At 45.0% G+C, this 22,183-nt stretch overlaps 1 protein-coding gene across 7 annotated transcripts; it reads left to right on the top strand.

Annotated features, from left to right (window-relative positions):
• The first annotated feature begins 513 nt into the window (after positions 1 to 513).
• Positions 514 to 19,633, top strand: pfkpa (phosphofructokinase, platelet a). Of its 7 annotated transcripts, none has more exons than XM_047023397.1 (23): positions 514 to 768; positions 3,044 to 3,117; positions 4,370 to 4,447; positions 4,920 to 5,109; positions 5,598 to 5,763; positions 6,050 to 6,094; positions 6,259 to 6,367; positions 7,184 to 7,279; positions 8,180 to 8,272; positions 8,730 to 8,855; positions 9,868 to 9,932; positions 10,227 to 10,296; positions 11,042 to 11,188; positions 12,436 to 12,506; positions 12,691 to 12,778; positions 15,122 to 15,274; positions 15,932 to 16,096; positions 16,423 to 16,484; positions 17,156 to 17,267; positions 17,478 to 17,577; positions 18,044 to 18,049; positions 18,415 to 18,520; positions 18,803 to 19,633. In XM_047023397.1, exons 1-23 carry the CDS (start codon positions 678 to 680, stop codon positions 18,951 to 18,953), a joined length of 2,364 nt encoding a protein of 787 aa, XP_046879353.1. In that variant the 5' UTR covers positions 514 to 677; the 3' UTR covers positions 18,954 to 19,633. The 7 variants fall into 7 exon arrangements, with proteins under 7 accessions (XP_046879353.1, XP_046879354.1, XP_046879355.1 ...); XM_047023398.1 differs by lacking the exon at positions 15,122 to 15,274 and adding an exon at positions 13,668 to 13,820; XM_047023399.1 differs by lacking the exon at positions 7,184 to 7,279 and adding an exon at positions 6,684 to 6,779.
• The last annotated feature ends 2,550 nt before the right edge of the window (positions 19,634 to 22,183 follow it).

Raw genomic sequence — 22,183 nt, 5'->3', positions numbered from 1 at the left:
CTTTAAACAGCAACACAACACAAGTGAAAGTGTCAAAGAAAAAATTAAGCCACACGATGGCGATGTAAATCTTTTTTGAAAAAGTCCCACAAGGGGGCGCAAAGAACTCCTCAATAGAAACTTCAGTTTCTATTGCGCATGGTATTTGTTCAACCTATATAAATTGTCTAATCCATATTTGAGCAAGGTCGGTTGGTGTAAATTACATGCGTAAATTGTAGCCTTCTTTTGACAATAGTAGAACGTTGATATGAGTTTATTACTGTAATTCAAACCTTGTCAAGGTAAGTGTATAATTTCTGGCGGTCACGCCATCTAAAAATGAGCCTAGGTGTATGAGCTCTTGTTAAGGACGTGATGGAACCCTCGTTCAATTGCGAATGGGCTGTTCCTTTCAAGTCATCAGCCCACAATGGCCCCAATTGGTCTAAATAATTGAGCTCATGAGTGAACCGACAGTTCATTGGATGGCGCTGCTGTCTATTTACCACTGAAGGCTCGCACTATGCAAATCGTGAAAGAGTTGCGGAACCGGGAGGATACCGGGCTGCAGGGAAGAAAAGAGGAAAGGGGGGTGTGTTTTGTCAGACTTCCCTTACTGGAAGACTTTTTTTAACCGTTTTATCTGTAACAGTATATCAATCAAATTAAAGGAGTGTACGTGAAAAGCTGTGAAGATGGCGCAGCCAGACACCAAGAGATTCTTCGAGAATCTGACCGGGGCGGGGAAATCTATCGCAGTACTCACCAGTGGCGGGGATGCTCAAGGTATTGACAGATGAGTACCAGACAATGAACGCTGTGACATTGTAACAGTGTGGAGGCCGTAGAGGGCGAAAAGCACCCGTTTAAAAAACTCGAAACAAACTTATTTCATTTTACACACGTGCAGGGTTGACATGTAGGCTAGTTACAAAGTTTCATCCCCGTGATTCGTGAAAATGATTGTGATATAGCAATTGTGTGGCTTTGCTAGTCAGCTAGCAGGCTAATGCTATCTACACTGATTGGAAGAATTCTCACTCTTAGAAATCCAAAATGTCTGTGAGGCGACTGTTCAGGTGAAATATTATTCGACTGGTGTTGTGTGTTAAACAACAGCCCTGATGCAATCTTTCATTTCTAACCGCACCAGATTAATTCCCACATTGTTGACAGTGCCACTGCATTGCGGATCCAGTCGGCTAGTTTGTGAAATTTTCAAACGTGGTTTGAAAACAAATTCTGTTATGTAAAATGGAATTGATGTCACATCTAGCTGTTACCAGTATCTGCCAAAAAAAAATTACCAGCGAGTTTACGAAACAGGAAGTCAAGCATGAATGTGGGCTACAAAGTAGGGTGGTAACACTTTTTGACTACTTGCATCACTGCTCAAACATTATTAATTAGTATAAAGTCTAGTTGGTTACATAGGATCTACTTGTAATACTATCCATAGTCCTGAAAGCCAGTGCTGAATATTCTTGTAGAAAGCTGCTGTTGGGGAATGTCCTGCGTACGTGATGAACTGCAGGTGCGTCATCACTGCGTGCTTTACTGAGCGCAGCGTCAAAGGAACCCCAGCCACGAGCAGGTCAGGTTAAGCTTGAAGGACAGATGTCTGCTAGGTAATGCATTGGTGAGTGCGCACAGCACACATACTTTAAAGAGCGATAAGATGTCAGGCCAACAGCGGGATGAGTTCATTGATGACTCAGCATCCACTGGCAATATGACATGGCACTCTGCACCACTTAGAGTAGGCAGCTCTGTACTACCTAGCACATTGGACTGTTAGTCCTTTAAAACGACACACTATTTCCCACTTGTAGGATAGTAAATTGCAGTTATGAGATAAACCTACACAGCATGTCCAGTCCCGAAAAAATGGATGTGTTGAACAGCATGGCTTAGCTTGCCAGATTGACTGGGAATTTGATAGCTCATTGGGGTTGATTGACTTAGAACAGAAGAAGGCCATTTGAATGTTGGAAACCTCAAGCTGGGTTCCTAACATAACAACCAGGCTATTCTGTTCATCTGCAAACAACTCAGACCATGCATGACTGGATGGCAGGAACTCCGCAGTGTCCGAGTAATTGACCTTCCATTCAACTTCAATACCTCTTTCTCACTTTCAGTCTTCTCTCTTCTTTTATCTCTTCCTGTGCCTCTCTCTGTCTATGCTGTGGTTGTAGAATTAGTCTGCGGTGTAACAGAAAACTTGAAGTGTCACATGACAGGAAGATAGTTGTACCAATTGGACAATCAGAGATGAACTACCACTGTAGGATCCCTGTCGTTTATGCAAGAGGCCATATCTGCAGGATATTGTACATTTTGATCTTTTATATTTCTCCTCATTTGTCTCTTCCAAACTGTCAAGCTCTAGTGCCATGTTGCTTAGTAACAGCAATACAGCCTGGTTACCCTTACATGGTTTGCCAGTTTGGAGAAAGAGAGAGCCTGGGAAAGCAGACCTTTCATGTCATTGTTCAGCCCTCCCAGAATCGGCCCTAATCCAAGGATCTGCTTGGCAGAATGTGTGAAGCCTGAGCTGTTGTTTGTACGGTTTGAGTTGAGGCTAACTTGACATCCTCATTCAGGGCACAGACCGAGCATCTCTCCTGTCTCAGAAGAGATCAAACAACTTTCAGACTGAGTGTAGGAGGAGTCCGTTCGTATTTGACCAAACATGGCAGTGATTCCTGCTGTGGATGAAACGACTGGGCCTGCATGCATGCCCCCTCCCTCCCTCTCTCCCTCTCTCCCTCCCTCCCTCTCTTCCTCCCTCCCTCCCTCCCTCTCTCCCTCTCTCCCTCTCTCCCTCTCTCCCTCCCTCCCTCGCTCCCTCCCTCTCTCCCTCCCTCCCTCTCTCCCTCCCTCTCTCCCTCTCTCCCTCCCTCACAACACACTCTTAATCTTAGGACTAAAAACTATTTTGATGATTTGCATCCATACTGATTTGAAATAAATAAAGTATCACATATGAAGTATCTAAAGTGAACCTCTGTCAAGTACGACAGTACCTTCCTTTAAATACTCTTTTCTTTTTGGCCAGGAATGAATGCTGCTGTCCGGGCTGTCGTCCGGATGGGAATCTATGTGGGAGCCAAAGTTTACTTCATTCATGAGGTGAGTGTCTGAGCTAAGCTAAAAGTACAAAGACCTCCTAGTTCTTGCCGTCAATCAAATACACAAGTCTTTAGAGTCTCCCCCAAATCACGAACAACGTCGTCCCAGTTCTTCACAGTAAATGTTAACCAGACCAGCTGAGCAGGCCTGCTTGTTCTGGAGTGTGTGTGTGTTAACCAGACAAGCTGAGCAGGCCTGCTTGTTCTGGAGTGTGTGTGTTACCCAGACCAGCTGAGCAGGCCTGCTTGTTCTGGAGTGTGTGTGTTACCCAGACAAGCTGAGCAGGCCTGCTTGTTCTGGAGTGTGTGTGTTACCCAGACCAGCTGAGCAGGCCTGCTTGTTCTGGAGTGTGTGTGTTAACCAGACCAGCTGAGCAGGCCTGCTTGTTCTGGAGTGGGTGTCTTCCTCCGACTGTGAGCTCTCTGGTCCTCACTCTGCCGTTATGTAACTGACTGGAGGTATTAAGCTGCAGCACTCGTACGTTTGTCTCTCTCTCTCCAGCCAGGGACAATAGCACTGTTATCTGTTGGAACCTGTTCATGTCAACCAACAGATTACTATCGCTTCGACCTGTAGTGACAGGTATAGGAGTTCATCATGTTCCATTGTGCTTCCTTCTTAACTTGGATTAAGTCTCGCAGATTTACAGTACATCCGGTTTCTAGCGAAGATTCTTGTGAACTCTGTAACACTCCAGTCGGTAAAGCTTCATATACTGAGCTGGATGTATTGCAGTACTGCAGGAAGGAACACAGGATTCCGCTGAGCATGAAGAATGTAGAGCAGGGGTCCCCCAAACATTTTCTACAAGGGTCAGATCATTTTTCCTTTCTTTAATACGGGGCCTGGTCAGTCTGTAACAGAAAATTACAGGGGCTGGAGTGACTACCAGTATTATCATCGAGATTTTATTATAATTTTAAATGTATTCATTATGCTAGATTAGTTTATTATTTTGTTATGCACCGTACATTGTTATGCACCGTACATCCGTACATATCAAGGGATATAGCCTATTAAATGAGCATTATTATGACCTTTTTTCATTTTCATTGTTATTGAAATCAAAACATTTACTTAGTTCGGCATATTAATCAGTGTGAACTGAATTTTATTTATTTTTGTATTTAAAAAAATTTTTTACAGGAAAAAAAGTGTGACATAGTTCAGAGGGCTGGTATCCAGTGGGCCGTAGGGGACACCTGATGTCGAGGATTGTGAGGGTTAAATAATCTGTTGTTGTTCCTGCCAGGGTTATCAGGGTATGGTGGATGGAGGAGACAACATCGAGGAGGCATCATGGGAAAGTGTCTCCAGCATGTTACAAGTGGTAAGTCGGCCCTGACATGTCTAATGAACAGACACACCGTCTTCAATCAGCCTCCAGTCACAGTTTAACCAGAAATGATGTGTACTGTAGCAACCCGTTGCCAGGGGTGTCGAAGGGGGATGGCCCCTGAAAAGCTTGGAAGGAAAAAGGGGGGGGGGGGGTCAGATGGCTGAGCGGTCAGAGAGTTGGGCTATTAATCAGAAGGTTACCGGTTAGATTCCTGGCCATGACAAATGACGTTGTGTCCTTGGGCAAGGCACTTCACCCTACTTGCCTCGGGGAGAATTTCCCTGTACTTACTGTAAGTCTCTCTGCATAAGAGCGTCTGCTAAATTACTAAATGTAAATGTCAACATTTGTTGAATGAAAAAAACGGAACAAACCAAAATAGGGAGGAGGGGGCATCAACATTCTGCCCATCACACGTATTAGCAACCCCTGACTTCTGTGTGACTTTGTTGCATCCCTCCAGGGTGGCACCGTGATCGGCAGTGCCCGTTGCAAAGAGTTCCGCACCCACGAGGGGCGTCTGAAGGCGGCGCACAACCTGCTGCAGCGCGGCATCACTAACCTGTGCGTGATCGGAGGAGACGGAAGCCTGACGGGAGCCAACCTCTTCAGGGAGGAGTGGAGCGGCCTCCTGGGGGAACTGGTCCAGCAAGGTGCTTTCTGGAGGCTAGTCAGCAGCCTGGCTTCACCTGACCTTTGACCTCATGACTGCGGGGCCAGCGTTGTCCAAGTGTAGTTGGTTGGGCTAGGAGGGGCGTTTTCTAATGTCGTTTTGGTTTAGGACTAATGGGTCTAGCCTCATCTAGCTTCTTGGCATCTAATGTATAGAACAGTGATCTGTCTTCCGAACGCTTTACTTGTCTTTTTGTGTAATTGAAGTGCCTTGAAACTGGTTGATGGATTCGCATCTTCATTGACTCTGCAGTTAACTTAATCTACCGTGATTTTAAAACAGTATTAATGAGAAATCCTAAAATAATGTTTTTAATCTGCAAGATTTAGTCCTGACGACCCATTCCATCCTTGGGACTGTAGGATTGCATGTGTGGATGATGTTCACAAAGCTCAGCCAAGATGTCTTCTTTGTCTCTGAGACTGACTCAGACAATAATTCATATTTACTCCTTCCTTTCTGCCGCAGGTTTGATTGATGAAGATGCGGTGCAGAAGTACTCCGCCCTGCACATAGTGGGAATGGTGGGATCCATCGACAACGACTTCTGCGGCACTGACATGACGATAGGAACGGACTCCGCCCTGCACAGGATCATCGAGGTGGTGGACGCCATCATGACCACTGCCCAGAGGTCAGGAGGAACTGCTCGGGAAATTTTCAGATTGGGTCAAGATTAGATTAGGTTTAGATTATTTAACTTGTATAACAGCTGCATCAGACCAAAAGCAGACTTCCAGTAACAAATAAGACAGTCTCTGTACATCCTGTCAGGCTTAGCCTATGAGCTCTCTTGCCGGTCGAGGGGGTCAGAGGTCAGAACTGCTGTCAATGGAGCATGGAATGGAATTTATACTTTAGGTCTGTTAGTATCGATGATTTGGTGATACTCCTTAATGTAATTCTGTCTTTTCTCACAGTCACCAGAGGACCTTTGTTTTGGAAGTCATGGGAAGGCATTGTGGGTAAGGTACAAGTTACAAACTTATCAGCTAAAAAACAAATCGAGCACATTTTACCGCCACTACACATCAGCTTTGCAACGTGTGTGTGTGTGCCCATGCTTGGTGTGTCCGTGCATATATCTGTGTGTGTGTGTGTGTGCTTGTGTGTGTGTGTGTGTGTCCAGGTACTTAGCTCTAGTGAGCGCCCTGGCGTGTGGAGCTGACTGGGTGCTGATCCCAGAGATGCCTCCAGCAGATGGCTGGGAGGACAAGATGTGTCAGAAGCTGTCTGCGGTAACGCCTCCTCCTGATCCTCGCTCCCCTTCACCTGCTGTGTCACCATGTCTCAGGCACAGCTGAACACCTCGCTCTGTCTGCTGGTCATCACCTAACAGTGTTGGACTGGTTTATACCTGTTTTGAGTCATGACCAGCATCAAGGAGGATGAACAGATTAAGTCTAGACTAAGACTAGGTTAGGGTAGGACAGGACTTAACCAAATAGAATCAGTCAACGCCAGCATTTTCATAGTTTATTATGCGATGCATTGTTAAATCACTTGTGTGTGTAACAGTTTTCTCTTTGACAACAACTGCGTTTTATGGTCCAGACTCGTTCCAGAGGTACAAGGTTGAACATAATCATAGTGGCCGAGGGGGCCATTGACAGACACGGGAAAACTATAACCTCTAGTTATGTCAAGGATGTGAGTACTGGAGCACGGCGTCCAATGGGAAGCCAAAAGTCTGGAGGCTGGGCGGTGTCTAAGCAGTCTACCGGCCAATCAGAACAGAGACGTTGGCTTAATTGTCTTGCCATGTTCACTGCCTCCACTGTTTCGTATCTTCCAAGAGTGGAGAATTAATGAAGCAAAGAGTGAGCAGAATAGAACAACCTTATCTGTAAAACAGACAAAGGTAGACAGGGTATTGCAAATTTTTACTGTGCAAACATTGATAGTGTAATTGGTACAATCTCTTCCTTGGGGTGACTCATTACTCCTTGATGGCCCTCAGACATCTTTTCACACTCTGGCCTCCAGCTTTTGAAAGCCCATGCCAAACCATCTGTTTCAGTTCTCTGTCATGTGTCTTTCACCTCCCAACGTAGAACCGAGCAGGAATGAAACGGCTGAATATCATAATAGTAGCCGAGGGGGCAATTGATTGTAACAACAAGCCCATAACTACCGACCATGTCAAGAATGTAAGTACACTGCCAGCCCCCTGGTGCCCCTGGTATTGGCACAGCTTGAGACTGTCCTGTTGCCCTCTCCTACTGCCCTCTGGCGTGGCTTCACTCTGTCGCTGTGCCCTGCTGCTGGCACTTCCCCTGTGGATGCCACTCTGCGGGGGTAAGACCCTCTGCTCTCGCTCGCAGACTGCGGTCACCTGCTTTCCTATCACCGCTCACACACTGAAAGACCCTGGAATGCAAAGGCTGGCCTAAGGCCAAACTACTTGCATAGGTTATTCTAGTTTTTAAGCCTAACGCTGCATATACAGTATATGTGTTTTAATTCAAAAGGTGCACTCGTAGATTCTAACGTCATATGTGCCTTAGTTGGCAGAATATTTTATTATTTGTTCCCGGAACATCCTGAGCTGAACCGACTAGCCTGCAGTATTTACGTATTTAATCCAAAACTACCAATGTCGTTTGATGCATTTTGAAAAACAATCTTACCCGCTTCGAGATCTAATGTGCTCAACCCTACCTTAAAAGACCCCAACTAACATGACTGAAAAATAATGGTTTGCATGTGCTTTGCCGTTTCCCTTGCCATATTTATTTGAAGCATGTGATTGTTGTGTGTAAAACTAAGTTTCTTTATATCTGATTTATGTTTTCAAAAATAATTCAGATTTTTGTCAGTAGTTTGACTTTTAAGATAATCTTCGTTTTGTATTTCAGAAGCTAGGCCTATGTTTAATGTTATTGCTAGCAGTAGCAATAATTGCTATTATTAGCCTACCATATCTGCAATATGAAACATTGCAGATACTTTTCCGTGTTAATGCACACTTTTACATTGCATGTTTACTAACATTAAATATAATTTAAATTGGATTTGGTGTCTCGCTAAACCCCGTGTTCTCTGCCAAGCTGGTGGTCCGGTGCCTGGGGTTCGACACGCGTGTGACCATCCTGGGCCACGTCCAGCGTGGAGGAACGCCCTCCGCCTTCGACCGCATCCTGGTGGGTACCATGCTCTTCAGGTGCACTTCATTCGCCTGTCGCGACACAACATAGCCAGTTAAAATCTCTATATTAACTCTACGCTCTGTGCACTCGGTGTGCCAAGCGAGTCGAATCCAGTGCACCCTGGGTCTGTGCCCTGGCAGTTTGTCTCTAATCCTGCGCGTGCTATGTGCTCATTTGCTCTTCAGATGAATCGCCGGTGCTTTTAGGTTAAGCACATTAACAGATTTATGCTGCGGCACGTGATAGGATGTACCGCGCCAACATACCAAGTGGGGGGGGGGATAATACCAGCCTACGAATGTCTCATTTAAAAATAAAAAAAAGATTTGATAGAAAGTGAAGGGGGAGATACAGAGGGATTATGAATAGGAACAAGGGAGAGATGGGGGAAAAGAAGATAAGCTGAACTTTGTGTGGACTGACTTGGTGTGTGTGTGTGTGTCCTCCCCAGGCCAGTCGTATGGGTGTGGAGGCTGTCCTAGCCTTGCTGGAGACCACGGCTAACACACCTGCCTGTGTGGTGTCTCTCTGTGGGAACCAGTCCGTGAGACTGCCCCTCATGGAATGTGTACAGATGGTAGGTACACTCCTGGCCCCAGGCTCAGGTCCTGAAAACACACATCCTCACACACACACACACACACACACATCCTCAGTACAATGACACACACTCATCCCCAGTACGATAACAATCCCAAGATCGCAAATGGTAATAAAAGCATTACTACTCTTTGCCTGTTTGGGACAACCCCCCTTTCAAAAATGACTGCTTTTGCGTTGTACATTTTTCAAACATAGGCCTTAATATATATTTTTCATACATAGGCCTTGTTATAAATGTTTCATACATAGGCCTTATTATATATTTTTCAAACATAGGCCTTATTATATATTTTTCATCCATAGGCCTTATTATAAATGTTTCATCCATAGGCCTTATTATAAATGTTTCATACATAGGCCTTGTTAATAATGTTTCATACATAGGCCTTATTATATATTTTTCATCCATAGGCCTTATTATAAATGTTTCATCCATAGGCCTTATTATAAATGTTTCATACATAGGCCTTGTTAATAATGTTTCATACATAGGCCTTATTATATATTTTTCATCCATAGGCCTTATTATACATTGTTCATACATAGGCCTTGTTATATATTTTTCATACATAGGCCTTATTATACATTGTTCATACATAGGCCTTGTTAATAATGTTAGCCTTTCACGTGTTTGTACTTGTTTGACATGCTATAATGGCAGACAGTGACGGAAGCCTGAAGAGAACACTGTGCAGATATAAGGGACTCCTTGGTTTCTGTGCAGGACATTATGCAGTCATTGTTTTGCTCTCTGATGAATCATTATCCAGGCCATTTGGTTGACTGGTCGTTACCGCAATCCGATGACGTAATGCCAGTGTACTCTGTCTAAACTCCAAACACACACCCTGCTTTTCTTTTGCGTTATCTGAATCGTTGAGTAAAACAGACGTATTTCACAGTAAAGTGGCTACCTGCAGATATGCATTTCTGCTGTTTCTAACACTCCTGTTGGAGCTGCTTCTAAATCCACGTTCTTCCCACAGACTCAGGAGGTCCAGAAGGCCATGGATGAGAAGAAGTTTGAGGAGGCTGTTAAGCTGCGTGGAAGGTAGAGAACACCTGGCAGGGGGTTCATGGTCATCAACTCGGGGTCACAGTGTTTGAAATCATCCCACTTCCTGGTACATTAAACAAAAGGAAAAACATTGTTAGCCGTTTGGATTTAGAATTTCAGGATGGATTGTGTGGCTCGGTGACCACACTGTATTCTAAATTGTGCTTGAGATCCTAAAGATTGACTTCCTTTATTCCCCTACACCAAACACACACACATATATTTAATCGTGTCACTTTCTACAAAGACTGTACCAGATTCTCATTGGGCCATTCTGTGTCTTCACAGGAGCTTTGAGAACAATCTGAGGACATACAAACTACTTGCTCACCGTGAACTTGAATCAGAGCTTCCACAAGTAAGTCACCTTGCAAGGACAGCTGTTTGGTGGGCACAAGAGAGATGGAACGTATTGACCAACCTCTCTAACCTGGTCCACTTAGAAACTATTGAAGCCTAAGGACACAGACTGGCTAATGGTATGTCGGCAACTCCATTTAGACTAAGCAGTGATGCGGGTATAATGGACGTTTTCATTAACTTTACGTTTAATGATGGGAAGGGGGCGGTGATGTATTGTGATTGAAGAGGGATGAATTGAGGTGAGCCATAATCGATCGAAGGTCAGTGAAAAATAGAGGATAGTGACAGCATTGCAAACAGAACACCGTAGCAAATGAAGGACACTCGGATGCAAGACTGTTCCAAAACATTCCCACGTAAATCCAATTTGTAGGTAGCAAACCAGATTGGCTTAAATAAGATGGGGGTTCAGATGGGTGAGTGGTTAGGGAATTAATCAGAAGGTTGCTGGTTCGATTCCCAGCCGTGATCAAATTACGTTGTGTCCTTGGGCAAGGCACTTCACCCTAATTCTCTCGAGAGGAATGTCCCTGTACTTACTGTAAGTCGCTCTGGATAAGTGCGTCTGCTAAATTAATAAATGTAATACAACTCTATGCAGATCAAAACCACCCCTTTTCTAGTGGAAGTGCTGAATTTCTACAGCTTCAGCATCCTAAAGTGTGAACATGTTATTTTCTGGGTGAACCAGCTGCTACAGTGTGACCTCTCACCTCTGTGTGTGACCTCTGACCTCTCAGAGTAACTTCAACGTGGCTGTGCTGAACGTGGGCGCCCCCGCCGCGGGCATGAACGCCGCCGTGCGCTCCGCCGTCAGGGTGGGCATCTCCGAGGGACACAAGATGTTCGCCGTCAACGACGGCTTCGAGGGATTCTACAAGGGACAGGTACTGGGATCATGATGTCATATGAAGTTGTTCAATCTTTTGTAGTGGGCCGACAACCCAAATGTATACACAGTAAGGTCATTGTCAGGGTATAACTTGAGACAATGATATTATCATTAGGGTATAGTTTTAATTATACAAGGTATAGAATAGCAGCAGAATAATAAAATAGATTCCCAAAATGTAGGCCAAGGGAACTGTAGGTGCGCCGGCTGGGAATGGCTCGTATAGACTCCATGTACTGGAGTTTAAGCTATGGTTAGCCACTCTGTGCTGAGTTCCTGCTCTTAGACTGTTCATGGTCAGCGGGTCCAGAAGGATGATCATCCTGGATTACTGTGAACCAATTACAGTCAGTGACCCCCCCCCCCCCCCCCCCCCCCCCAGTTAGCTTGGTTCAGTAGTACCACTACTAGCTGATGGGGGTGACAAATCTTATAACTTTACAGCACAGTACAGGACATGGCTTTACAGCACAGTACAGGACATGGCTTTACAGCACAGTACAGGACATGGCTTTACAGCACAGTACAGGACATGGCTTTACAGCACAGTACAGGACATGGCTTTACAGCACAGTACAGGACATGGCTTTACAGCACAGTACAGGACATGGCTTTACAGCACAGTACAGGACATGGCTTTCACAAAGACAAACCTTAGATCCAGAGGAGGGTGGAGCAGAGTTATGTGTTGAAATCCAAGCACCTTTTTCCTCAGTTTGTTCCTCAGACCCTACACACGCAAGGTTAAACCAGGTGTTTGGTGTTTCCAGGATTAAGGAGATTACCTCAGGGAGATGTTGACTGTTGTGCTCTTGCTACCAGGGATTGGCTCCTGCATGCTTCAAAAGGCTCTGTTTAAAATAGCATAGTTATGATAATATATATTATATACTTTGGTATAGTTGAAGTTTCACTGACATGGATGTTATGGTATTTTTGCCAACAGTAACATCTATTGCAGTTGGTTTTTAAAGGGAAAATTGATCATGTGATTATACCCCAATACCCCCAAAACAAGATATAAAGATTGCTAAACTGTCCAATGATGAGTCTAATGATGAGTCTCTGTAAATAAAGCCTGCAATGCAGAACGTTTACAGTACTGATTCAAACTGCATACACACAACCTCAGCAGGCAAACTTTGACAAGCTTCCAGCTGCTGGTGAAAGGACAGAAGCAAAGGCAGTCAGGATTGTCCCATGACCTCTGAACTTAAACGTGTGTCTCTGCGTTCCTCCCAGATCAAAGAGATCAAGTGGGCTGATGTGGGAGGATGGACTGGCCAGGGTGGCTCTCTGCTGGGAACCAAGAGGTAAACACTGCCACATGGAATATTACTGTCTCAAGTACAGTATGTAGAATGTATGTATCTTTACTTTTCAGCTTGCTGTTGCTGGATGAAATCTTTACAGTTGATGTAGTTATTCCATGTTTCTGCGTGTCGTGTTTGTTTTATACATGCTATAATCTTTATTTATTTCTAATTTGTTCTCCAGGACTCTGCCTGCGAAGCACCTTGAAAAGTTAGCAGAGCAGATGCGTATAAACAATATCAATGCCTTGCTAGTCATCGGGGGTTTTGAGGTATGTGAATGTCTACAGTAGTTTGGTTACCATGTACTGTACTTTGCTACATCATTTTACCCGCTACTTTTGAGTTCAAACATTACTATAATAATATTATGGCAATATATCTTGTAGTAGTATATTATAGTAATATTATTTTGGGGCATATTTTCAAATGTTTTGAATCTATTTGGCAATGTAAGTTTTTTGCCATATTTTTCATTTGCAAATGATGTTTTGAGACGTGTACTATTATTTCAAAATTGTATACTGTGAGGTTGTTGTGTTTAATTTTGCCGTCCCTTGCCACTGCTCTGCTCCTTTTCTAAGTGCAGCTTCCACCCACATGCTTGTCCTGCCCACACGCCTGCCATAGTCATGCCCGCCTCCCTGGCAAATAACTTTCAAATCTGCAAATGTATGAGAGCCTCGCAGTTCATTTCCCAGTTTTCCGAATGACTCCTCACATCTCTCAGACTTGCTTTAGTGGAGGCATTCAAACTGTTGAAATGAACCCAGTGAGTCAAATGTCAAGGAAAGAAAGGGATGATTTTAGTCAACAAAGCTGCTTTTTATTTATTTTATGTGGCCAGCCATTTCACGCTTTCCTTTGTAGAAGTTCACCGGCTTTTTTATATCTGTGGTTTTGGGTGTGAATAAGTCCATGAGGTGTGTGTGTGAGTGAGCGTGTGAGTGAGCGTGTGCGTGCGTGTAAGTGAGCGAGCGTGCGTCCTGTATAATGCAGAGTAGTAGATGTGTGGAGTGATACCTGTCTGTTTCATGCTGCTGTCCGTTGTGATAGAACCGGCTCTTCCCTTGGCACCCTCATGTTTCCTCGCATAGCAACACCCTCCCACCCTCCCTCCCTCCCACCAGCACCACTAAAGCCCTTGGCTCTGCCCTGCAGGCCTACCTGGGACTCTTGGAATTGTTATCTGCCCGTGGGAAATATGACGAGTTCTGTGTTCCCATGGTGATGGTCCCAGCCACTGTCTCCAACAATGTGACGGGCTCTGATCTCAGCATTGGGGCAGACACAGCTCTGAACGCCATCACTGATGTAAGTGAGGCTGGGGCCAGCCAGAGTAGAGACCCTCTCACACACAGAGTCATGGCCAGCCAGCCAACCAACCAGCCAGCCAGCCAGCCAACCAGCCAGCCACTCGCACTGTAATGGAGGAAACCATTACCAATACTCTGGCTATAAGCCTCTGCTTTCCAGGTTGTAGAGTTAGAGTTAATAGTAGTAGTAGATTCAGTGCCATAGTGACTGATGTTCTATGAATCAGCCAGCCATTCAGAGTCAGACAGTCAGCCAGTCCTAGACTGCCAGGTGAGACTGGTGAAGCCCAAAGCTGAGCTGGTGGCGTCCAGGTAAGTGAGGGACAACATGGGGGCATGCTGGGTCGTACCTGTGTGTCGTAGCCCCCATGTTTGCTCCGCCCGCCCCCCTCCGTCCCCTCGACTGTGCTTGCACCTACCCCAAACAGTCCACCCCACCCACCCTACCCCACCCCACCATCTAAGGCGAGGGGTCAACGATGTTCAGACTTGACACTGCTTAATGGCACTAACCCTACCTCCTTCCACTAACTTACTGTAAATCTGTAAATGGTATGACATAAGTGTGGAGAGACTAACTACATTCCTAACAGCATGGCCCCTTTACTCTAACTTACCACTCCAGTGCATGTTGTTAAAATGTTTCAAGAGTATTCTCATTTTTTGGTGAAGACATCGCAACTTAGTCCGCGATAATTCAGACAGTAGGTATCTTTTAGAAACCAGTGACCTCCGGAACCCCCCCACCCAACTGGTCTTCTAGGTTAAAGAGACACAGCCCCTTCCTTCAATGTTAGTGTTCCAGTATGTTAAACATGTCAAGTCTGGGTCTTTGCTTGGCCTTCATCTCCCACCCTTCATATCAGTCCCCGAGCCGTCCTCTTCCTCGGCCAGTGGACTTGCCCAGTGTCTGTCCTGCCTGCAGTCATCTGGGTCTGGCCTCTGTTGGCTGTTGAACGCTCTGCTCCAAAGCAGTGGCACCATGTTTGAGTTGCCATGCAACACACACACACAGCCTCACCAGTGCCTGTTTTGGCAACAGTAAACCCCCCTTGTCCTATCTTACGTCTGTACCCCCCAATTTCTTTCTTTCTCTCTCTTTCCTGTCCATCTTCCTTCACTGTCTTCCTTCCCCCCCTAACCCCTCCCCCCTCCTGCCAAAGGGAAGCCATAGCCACTATCACACGGAAAGAGCCAGAACGGGCAGGGTACTCTCCTGAACGGGGTAGGCTGTCTCACTCTGTCCAGAAGGGCGCCCCCCAGTGGTTTCTAACGTGTTTGTACCTCCGCCCGCTTCAGGCACTAGAGTGTCTGCTGCAGCTGTACGAGGCCCGTAGCAGCTATGAGGAGTATTGCATCCCGATGTGTATGCTGCCTGCCACCATTAGTAACAATGTGCCGGGCACTGACCTTAGTATTGGTGCCGATACGGCCCTCAATGCCATCGTAGAGGTAAGAGAGACCTTTCCAGCCCTGCCATCGTAGAGGTAAGAGAGACCTTTCCAGCCCCCCCCCTGCCCCCCCCCCCCCCCCCCCCCTCCTCCCCTCAACCCTCACTGTGAAACGTAACAATACTACCCAGAAATAGCGACAATAGATGTCTGCTCTTTGCACCAGTATAATGTCAAGTTATTTGAAGAATAATGTTTACCACAGATGGGGGAAAACACAACTTTCTATACACTGCCTGGGTTGTCATGTTTACCAGTGTGTGTGTGTGTGTGCTCTCTATCCTCTGACAGGATTCACGTCTTTCTGGCGAATACATCTTCTTAGAATATGAACGGGACCAGTTTATTGAATGTATCAAACTGTTAAAATGAGTTGCATATTAAATGGCAGGAGGTGATTGAGGAAGTCCAGGTTTTCACAGGATTTAGATGTCACATGTAGAGTATGTCACATGACAGAGTACTGAAAGGTTTTGTAGGCTATATTCCCCTTCAGTTTCTAAGTTACAGTAGGTAGTTTAATAATATGAATATTTTATATTAATGTACCTCACTTAGGAATAAATCTGCTGCAGGACTCCAGGTCGTGCAATAGTTTTCCTTTTCCCCCTCAACTGAATCTTGATCCACTAACTTTGCGTGTGTGTGTGTGCGTCAGACGTGTGATCGCATCAAGCAGTCTGCCAGTGGCACCAAGCGCCGTGTGTTCATCATTGAGACGATGGGTGGTTACTGTGGTTACCTGGCCAGCGTAGGGGGGCTGGCAGCGGGAGCGGATGCTGCCTACATCTACGAAGAGCCCTTCGACATCAAAGACCTGCAGGTGAGATCCACCAACCATATTGACATTCAAACACCACTGAATTTGTTGGTTTTTAATTTACCTCTAAATCAAAATATTAATTTATTCCCATAAATAAATAAACATCTGATCCAAAAATCTATAGAAATAAATTGGCAAATTCAAATCCAATGAATTCGGTGGTGTTTACATTTCAATATTAAGTATTCAATGCCTTTTTAAAATGTTAAACATTGTCACTGATTTGCTTCCATAGCAGATGACTAGTACAGTACAGTGTTGTGCTAGCCTAGTGCTGGCCTCTGGTGGTGAAAATATGTTTTGTTCATAATGCTTTCTCTTTCCAGTCTAATGTTGAACACTTGACAGAGAAGATGAAGACCAGCATTCAGAGAGGACTCATCCTCAGGTAACAGATGGCTAGCTACCGCCCTGTTTAGTATTATTCACGATCAAAACTCAAGGGTCAAAATGAAGATTGAAGCAGTCTGTGATTTTGTCGAAAAAATTAAAAACACCCCGTTCATTTACATTTTCATTTAGTCATTTCGCAGACGCTCTTATCCAGAGCGACTTACAGTAAGTACAGGGACATTCCCCCCGAGGCAAGTAGGGTGAAGTGCCTTGCCCAAGGACACAACGTCATTTGGCACAGCGGGGAATCGATCCGGCAACCTTCTGATTAGCCCGACTCCCTCACCGCTCAGCCATCTGACTCCTGTTCATGTCAGCTTGAGATCTTGTGAACCTGATCTAATAACTAGTCAGATTTCCAGTTTTTCGAAGGATTTCTTATGACAGACACAGATCCTGATGAGCCGTTACATTCAGTGGAGATCAGAAGTCTGTACCGTCCTTAGATCAGACGTTTGGTCAGTTTGACTCACTATCCCCGAGACCAAGTTTCTTGTAAGCTGTCAGAACTATCAAGTCTACTCTCCAGTTCCCAGCCCACTGAGAGAACACCAGTGAATACAAAATAATGATCTCATGCTTCTTTCTGTTACACATTTAACATCCCTGCCAGTTTTTTCTTTCCAAACCTCGACCTCAACACTTCTTGTCCGTGCTGTGTTCCAGGAACGAGAACAGCAACGAGAACTACACCACAGACTTCATCTATCAGCTGTACTCTGAGGAGGGCAGAGGCGTGTTCGACTGTAGGAAGAATGTCCTGGGGCACATGCAGCAGGTAGGCAACCTCAAGTGGACCACCTTATGGAGAGATGGTTACCTGAAAGGAAGTTCTAACTGTCACCACCGCGTCCCAGAGGGACATGTTTAGCACTGATGGGGGAGCACCTGGGTTCCAATGTTAGTTGTTTGTTGGGAGTGGATGAAGTGTTCAGGTCGTTCACACCCAGACCCCCCCCCCCCCCCCCCTCCCTGCATGTCCTGCCAGGGAGGTGCCCCATCCCCGTTTGACCGCAACTTTGGGACCAAGATCTCGGCCAAAGCCATGCAGTGGCTCTCCAAGAAGCTGAAGGAGACCTTCAGACAAGGTAGAGTGAGCCGTGCTGTGTCTAGACGGGCAGCTTCCCCTTCCTGCAGAGATGTGGTAGTGAAGCAGAGAGCTCTCCTGGATCCGTCATGGAGTCAGTCATTACAGTAGGCGCCCTCAGGGGGGCGCTGAACCTAACTTAATTCAGTACACAGCATCAGGATGTACTTAATTCAGTACACAGCATACATGCTGTGTATATCATGTATACTAATATATCCTAATTGTAATCCTATGTAGGTGTTTCATAATATGAAAATACTGATGTTTATCGTGGTACTTGTATTACTATTACAAACATTATCACAGTAATATTACGGTGTGAAATTAAGTCCTAAAACACCTACATTTTGCACAACAGTTTCTTTATAGTACATACAGACAATTATACAACAATACAGACAGGTATACAATTTAAATTCCTTTTTTGTTTTGTGTCTATTTGCTGTCCACATGGATGACATAAGACGAAGGTAAATATATCTGTTAACTGATACTGGCTCCATGACCTCCATCTATACCTGTAGCTAGCCCCATGTGCCTTCTCATCAAGCTTGCTGTAGGAGCTTCATAGTACAGTAATAGCAGTGCTGCCCCTGTCTTTGAGCTGTGTCAACGCTTTCAATGTTAGCTAGAAACATTCTAACTGTCACGTCTTTGTGTGTCTGTGTCGGAGAGCGTCAGTCACAGTCAGCCAGCCAGTCCGAGAGTCAGCCAGCCAGTCCGAGAGTCAGTCAGTCAGTCCGAGAGTCAGTCAGTCAGCCAGTCCGAGAGTCAGTCAGCCAGTGCGTGAGTGAGTGTGTCAGTTGGTTCCTAACTGTTGCTCCGGTGCCTTCAGGGAGAGTGTTTGCTAACACGGAGGACAGCTGCTGTCTGCTGGGCATGCGGCGTCGAGCAATGGTGTTCCAGCCGGTGGTACAGCTCAGAGACGAAACCGACTTTGTGTACGTTACCTCACAGTCCGTCTCTCTCTCATATATATATATACACACACACACACACACACACTACACACCCCAGGCCTGGTTTGAGCATTTCTCAACTTTTTCATCCATAGTTCTGTGCATTTTTTTGCACTCAGGGATTGCATTGAAAAGTTACGCAGGTTAAGGTCTACATTTTGTATATTTTCCATACATGTCCCCCTTCTAACCAACACATACTTACCTCCCTTCCTCCCCCTCACCTCCCTCCCTCCCCCTCACCTCCCTCCCCCTCACCCCCAGCCACAGGATCCCTAAGGAGCAGTGGTGGCTGAAGCTGCGCCCGCTGATGAAGATCCTGGCCAAGTACAAGACCAGCTACGACGTGTCCGACTCTGGTCAGCTGGAACACGTGGTCAGGATCCGGCCCAAGGATTCGGACGTGTCTGCATGAGACCCTCCACCCTCACCAGGCCAGCCTGTCCGTCTCTGCATGAGACCCCCCTCACCCTCACCAGGGCCCCATGTCTGTCTGTGTATAAGAGCACCAATCACAGCATCTCAGCTTCTGTATGGTCACCCAGGCTAGCGCCCCCTCGTCTGTCGTCCTGTAAGACGTCGTCCCTCTCCCCCTTCTCTCTGCGAGGGCAGTGTAGTGGAGACGGCCATCTCCTGCTGGAGTTCTTACAAGCAGACTCCAGTTAGTGTTTTCAAATGCTGCCAATGATTCATATGAAAGCACACACATTGTCTCTTTCTCTCCTCTATCTTTTTTTTCTTCTCTCTCACACACTCACACTCACTTCTCCTTGTCTTTATGGTTGTCATCTTGGCTTTGTTTCTCAAACCTGGTGTTGAAACGTTGTTTCTGAACCCTCGAGGCTGCTCCCAGTACAGCCCAGAGAATAGATGCTATCCTACTGTAGCTGCACCAGTGTTAGGTTGAACATGTTGCATCTATGTGGGAACCAAATGTTTAGACATTTTGACATTCCACTGCTCAAACCTTGGACATATGATTGAGAAATGTAGGTACCAATAAAAGTATTAGTCATGTAATGCACCATTAATTTAAATTTAAATGTCTAAGCCTAACATTTCCCACCGAATAAACGTAATATATGAATTCAACACTAGTCCGGGGTCATTGTGTCAGTCATGTTGATTTAATTAAGCAGTGTGTGCTGGTCTAATTTAACGTGTGGGGCAAACAACTAATATCCTTTTCACCGATGCTTTCAACAAGGAATTTCTTGGAAAAAGCATTTTAATGTAGTCGATTTACTTTCAAGGCTAACTTGGAGGGAACCAATATTCCCATGTGGGGCGGGGCTTATTTTGTGAAACCACTGTCAATCAAACTTGAGCTGGAGGAAAGCGTGGAAATTCAGCAAATAATGTGTTTTTTATTTCATAATGTTGGTTCTTGTAGCTTAAATGGTCCTTCACACAGCAGCATGAAGGTTTCAGTGTGGTGCAGTTCTCTGTGCTACCAGAAGATGGCAACACAGTTCTACCCGTGCTTGAGTCAGGGCACCTGCAGTCAAATTAATGCCACCTGCAGTTTCAGAGACTGTTGCGTCAAGTACAATTTCAGTGCATGACATGTTTTTATGAAAGTGGAATGTAATGATGAATTAATGTTATAATTTGACAAATAATTACAAATTCCCATGTGTTAAATGTGGATACATTTGCCCGGTATTTCTAAACCTAAACTGATTTTCCTTTTCAGCCATTATGGATCCATGGATGCTTAATACAACACCGGTCTCAAACGACAGGAACAGAATCCTTGTTAATCCCCTCAGACCCAACATGTCATTCTGATTTGCTCTAACTAGACTAATATGGTTAATTCAACATTGTGCTCACACCGTCTTACAAAAAAAATACATAACAAATCCTATTTCTTCCCATCGTTGTTTGTTCCTGACCTCAGAAATAGCAGTGGGTTCTCTGAGGAGAATCTTCTACATCAGCTTCTCTCTCCCAGAGCACAAAATTAGCAAATCCAATAATTTGGGTTGATTTAAGAATGCAGAGGGGGGCTTGCAGGGTCATATGCACATAGGTAATCAATAGTAATTACCATTTCATTTCTTTCTCTTTTTTGAAATCACATGCGCAATGGATCTCATCGGACTGATTAAGGGTTGCAAATGAAGGGCTAGTCTTAGGATCCCATCAGAGGCCAAACCTGTGCTTGGCAACTTTGTCTTCATTTAATAGTGCATTGTCTTTAGACAAGCGTGCAATTATAAGCCTGCACTGAATCACTGAAATGGGCTGCTAAATTGACCTTTTAGGTTAAAAGCACATCCATCCCTCCCCCTTTCTCTCTTTGAACCTGTTCACTTGAGTTTTAAGAGAGAAAATGAATCGCGTTGGTTGATATTCCAGTGCTGTACACAGTGAATACCTTTAGTGTTCAAATAAATTACCATAAAGGTATTGTGATAACAATAGTAACGAGAGCCAATAAATCCTTGCTTGTGTTATTGAAAAACCAATATTTTGCTTTCAAATAAATCTTGTACATGTGACACTTGGAGAATGAATATTTATGAACAAATAAATCCATGCAAAAATAAACTAACAGAATGCAATCGAGAGGCCTGGAGGAAAAAAAGCACAATGGAAATGCACTGGGTCCTCTGGGTGTATAGATATGAGAGGTCTACTACAGCATATCTCCACTTTAGAATTCTATACTTCTCCTCTACTCTGGCTAACTAGGATTGAAATAGTGCGCTCCAATGAAGCTGGTTATTTCAGAACTACATGCAGTCATCTTGGGCTAAGCCATCACTGAAGGGAGTTTAAGCATTTTGCTCAGCATGGAATTGCGTTAGAAGTATTGTATCTTAGAAAAACACCAATGAGTTGAACTGCAATTTAGAATTCTCACAAGTCACTGGACGAGGGAAGACTTTTTAATCAGAACTGCTTTGCCAATTAGAACTTGCATAGAGGCATGTAAAGCAAAGCTGTTTTCCATTAGAGTCTAACTGTCTCACCTCCTAGGCTTCCAGTCATCCCTAACTCAGATATACTTACAGTAGGGCTGATCTTTTTGTTTGTGATTATCCTCTCTCTTTCTCTCTCTCTCTCTCTCTCTCTCTCTCTCTCTGTCTCTCTCTCTGTGTCTCTCTCTCTATCTCGCATGGTTCAGTGACACCAGACAGATTTAAGAAATCGTATTTGAGCTCTAATGACATTCGCCCTGCATCATTTCGAATGGTAATCTTTGGAAGAAAGCGACTTTCTGTGTGTGTCTTTATTTACTCGTTTGTGTGTGATGAATGGGAGAGAGAGGCGTCAATGACACTGGTGCCGTTATGCTCTGAATGTAACCAAAGGGTAGGATCTAGGATCTCCGCTTGGCAGTGAGCTTGGAGACCCAGCTATACAGTGATGTATTGGTGTTAATATCTTCCCGACATTTCTCAGGACATATTTTCATCGCCCGATTCATCTATACTGTTGGGCCCCAGTGATGAATGACTCTGAACATTTATTCTCCTCTCCTTCTTCTTCTTCTTCTTGCCTTTTGGCGGAGGAATAAAAAAATAAGTTGTGGGTGTGTGCGACTGTGAGCGAGTTACTGAGCGAGTGTGTGTGTGTGTGTGTGTGAGGAAGTGGTGGAGGGAGGGAAAGTGTTTGTGTGTGTGTGTGTTTGTC

The sequence above is a fragment of the Hypomesus transpacificus genome, chromosome 8 (assembly GCF_021917145.1).
Source record: "Hypomesus transpacificus isolate Combined female chromosome 8, fHypTra1, whole genome shotgun sequence".
Classification (NCBI taxonomy): domain Eukaryota; kingdom Metazoa; phylum Chordata; class Actinopteri; order Osmeriformes; family Osmeridae; genus Hypomesus; species Hypomesus transpacificus.
Note: the sequence above shows the minus strand (reverse complement) of the source record. Positions and strands in the feature narration are given on the sequence as shown.

Bases quoted from the DNA above. Each gene is read 5' to 3' on its own strand.
- pfkpa (XM_047023397.1), top strand. From the start codon at position 678: ATGGCGCAGCCAGACACCAAGAGATTCTTCGAGAATCTGACCGGGGCG. The intron at 5,764-6,049 runs GTCAGGAGGAAC...CTTTTCTCACAG, and splicing joins ATCATGACCACTGCCCAGAG to TCACCAGAGGACCTTTGTTT. The intron at 8,856-9,867 runs GTAGGTACACTC...TTCTTCCCACAG, and splicing joins TCATGGAATGTGTACAGATG to ACTCAGGAGGTCCAGAAGGC.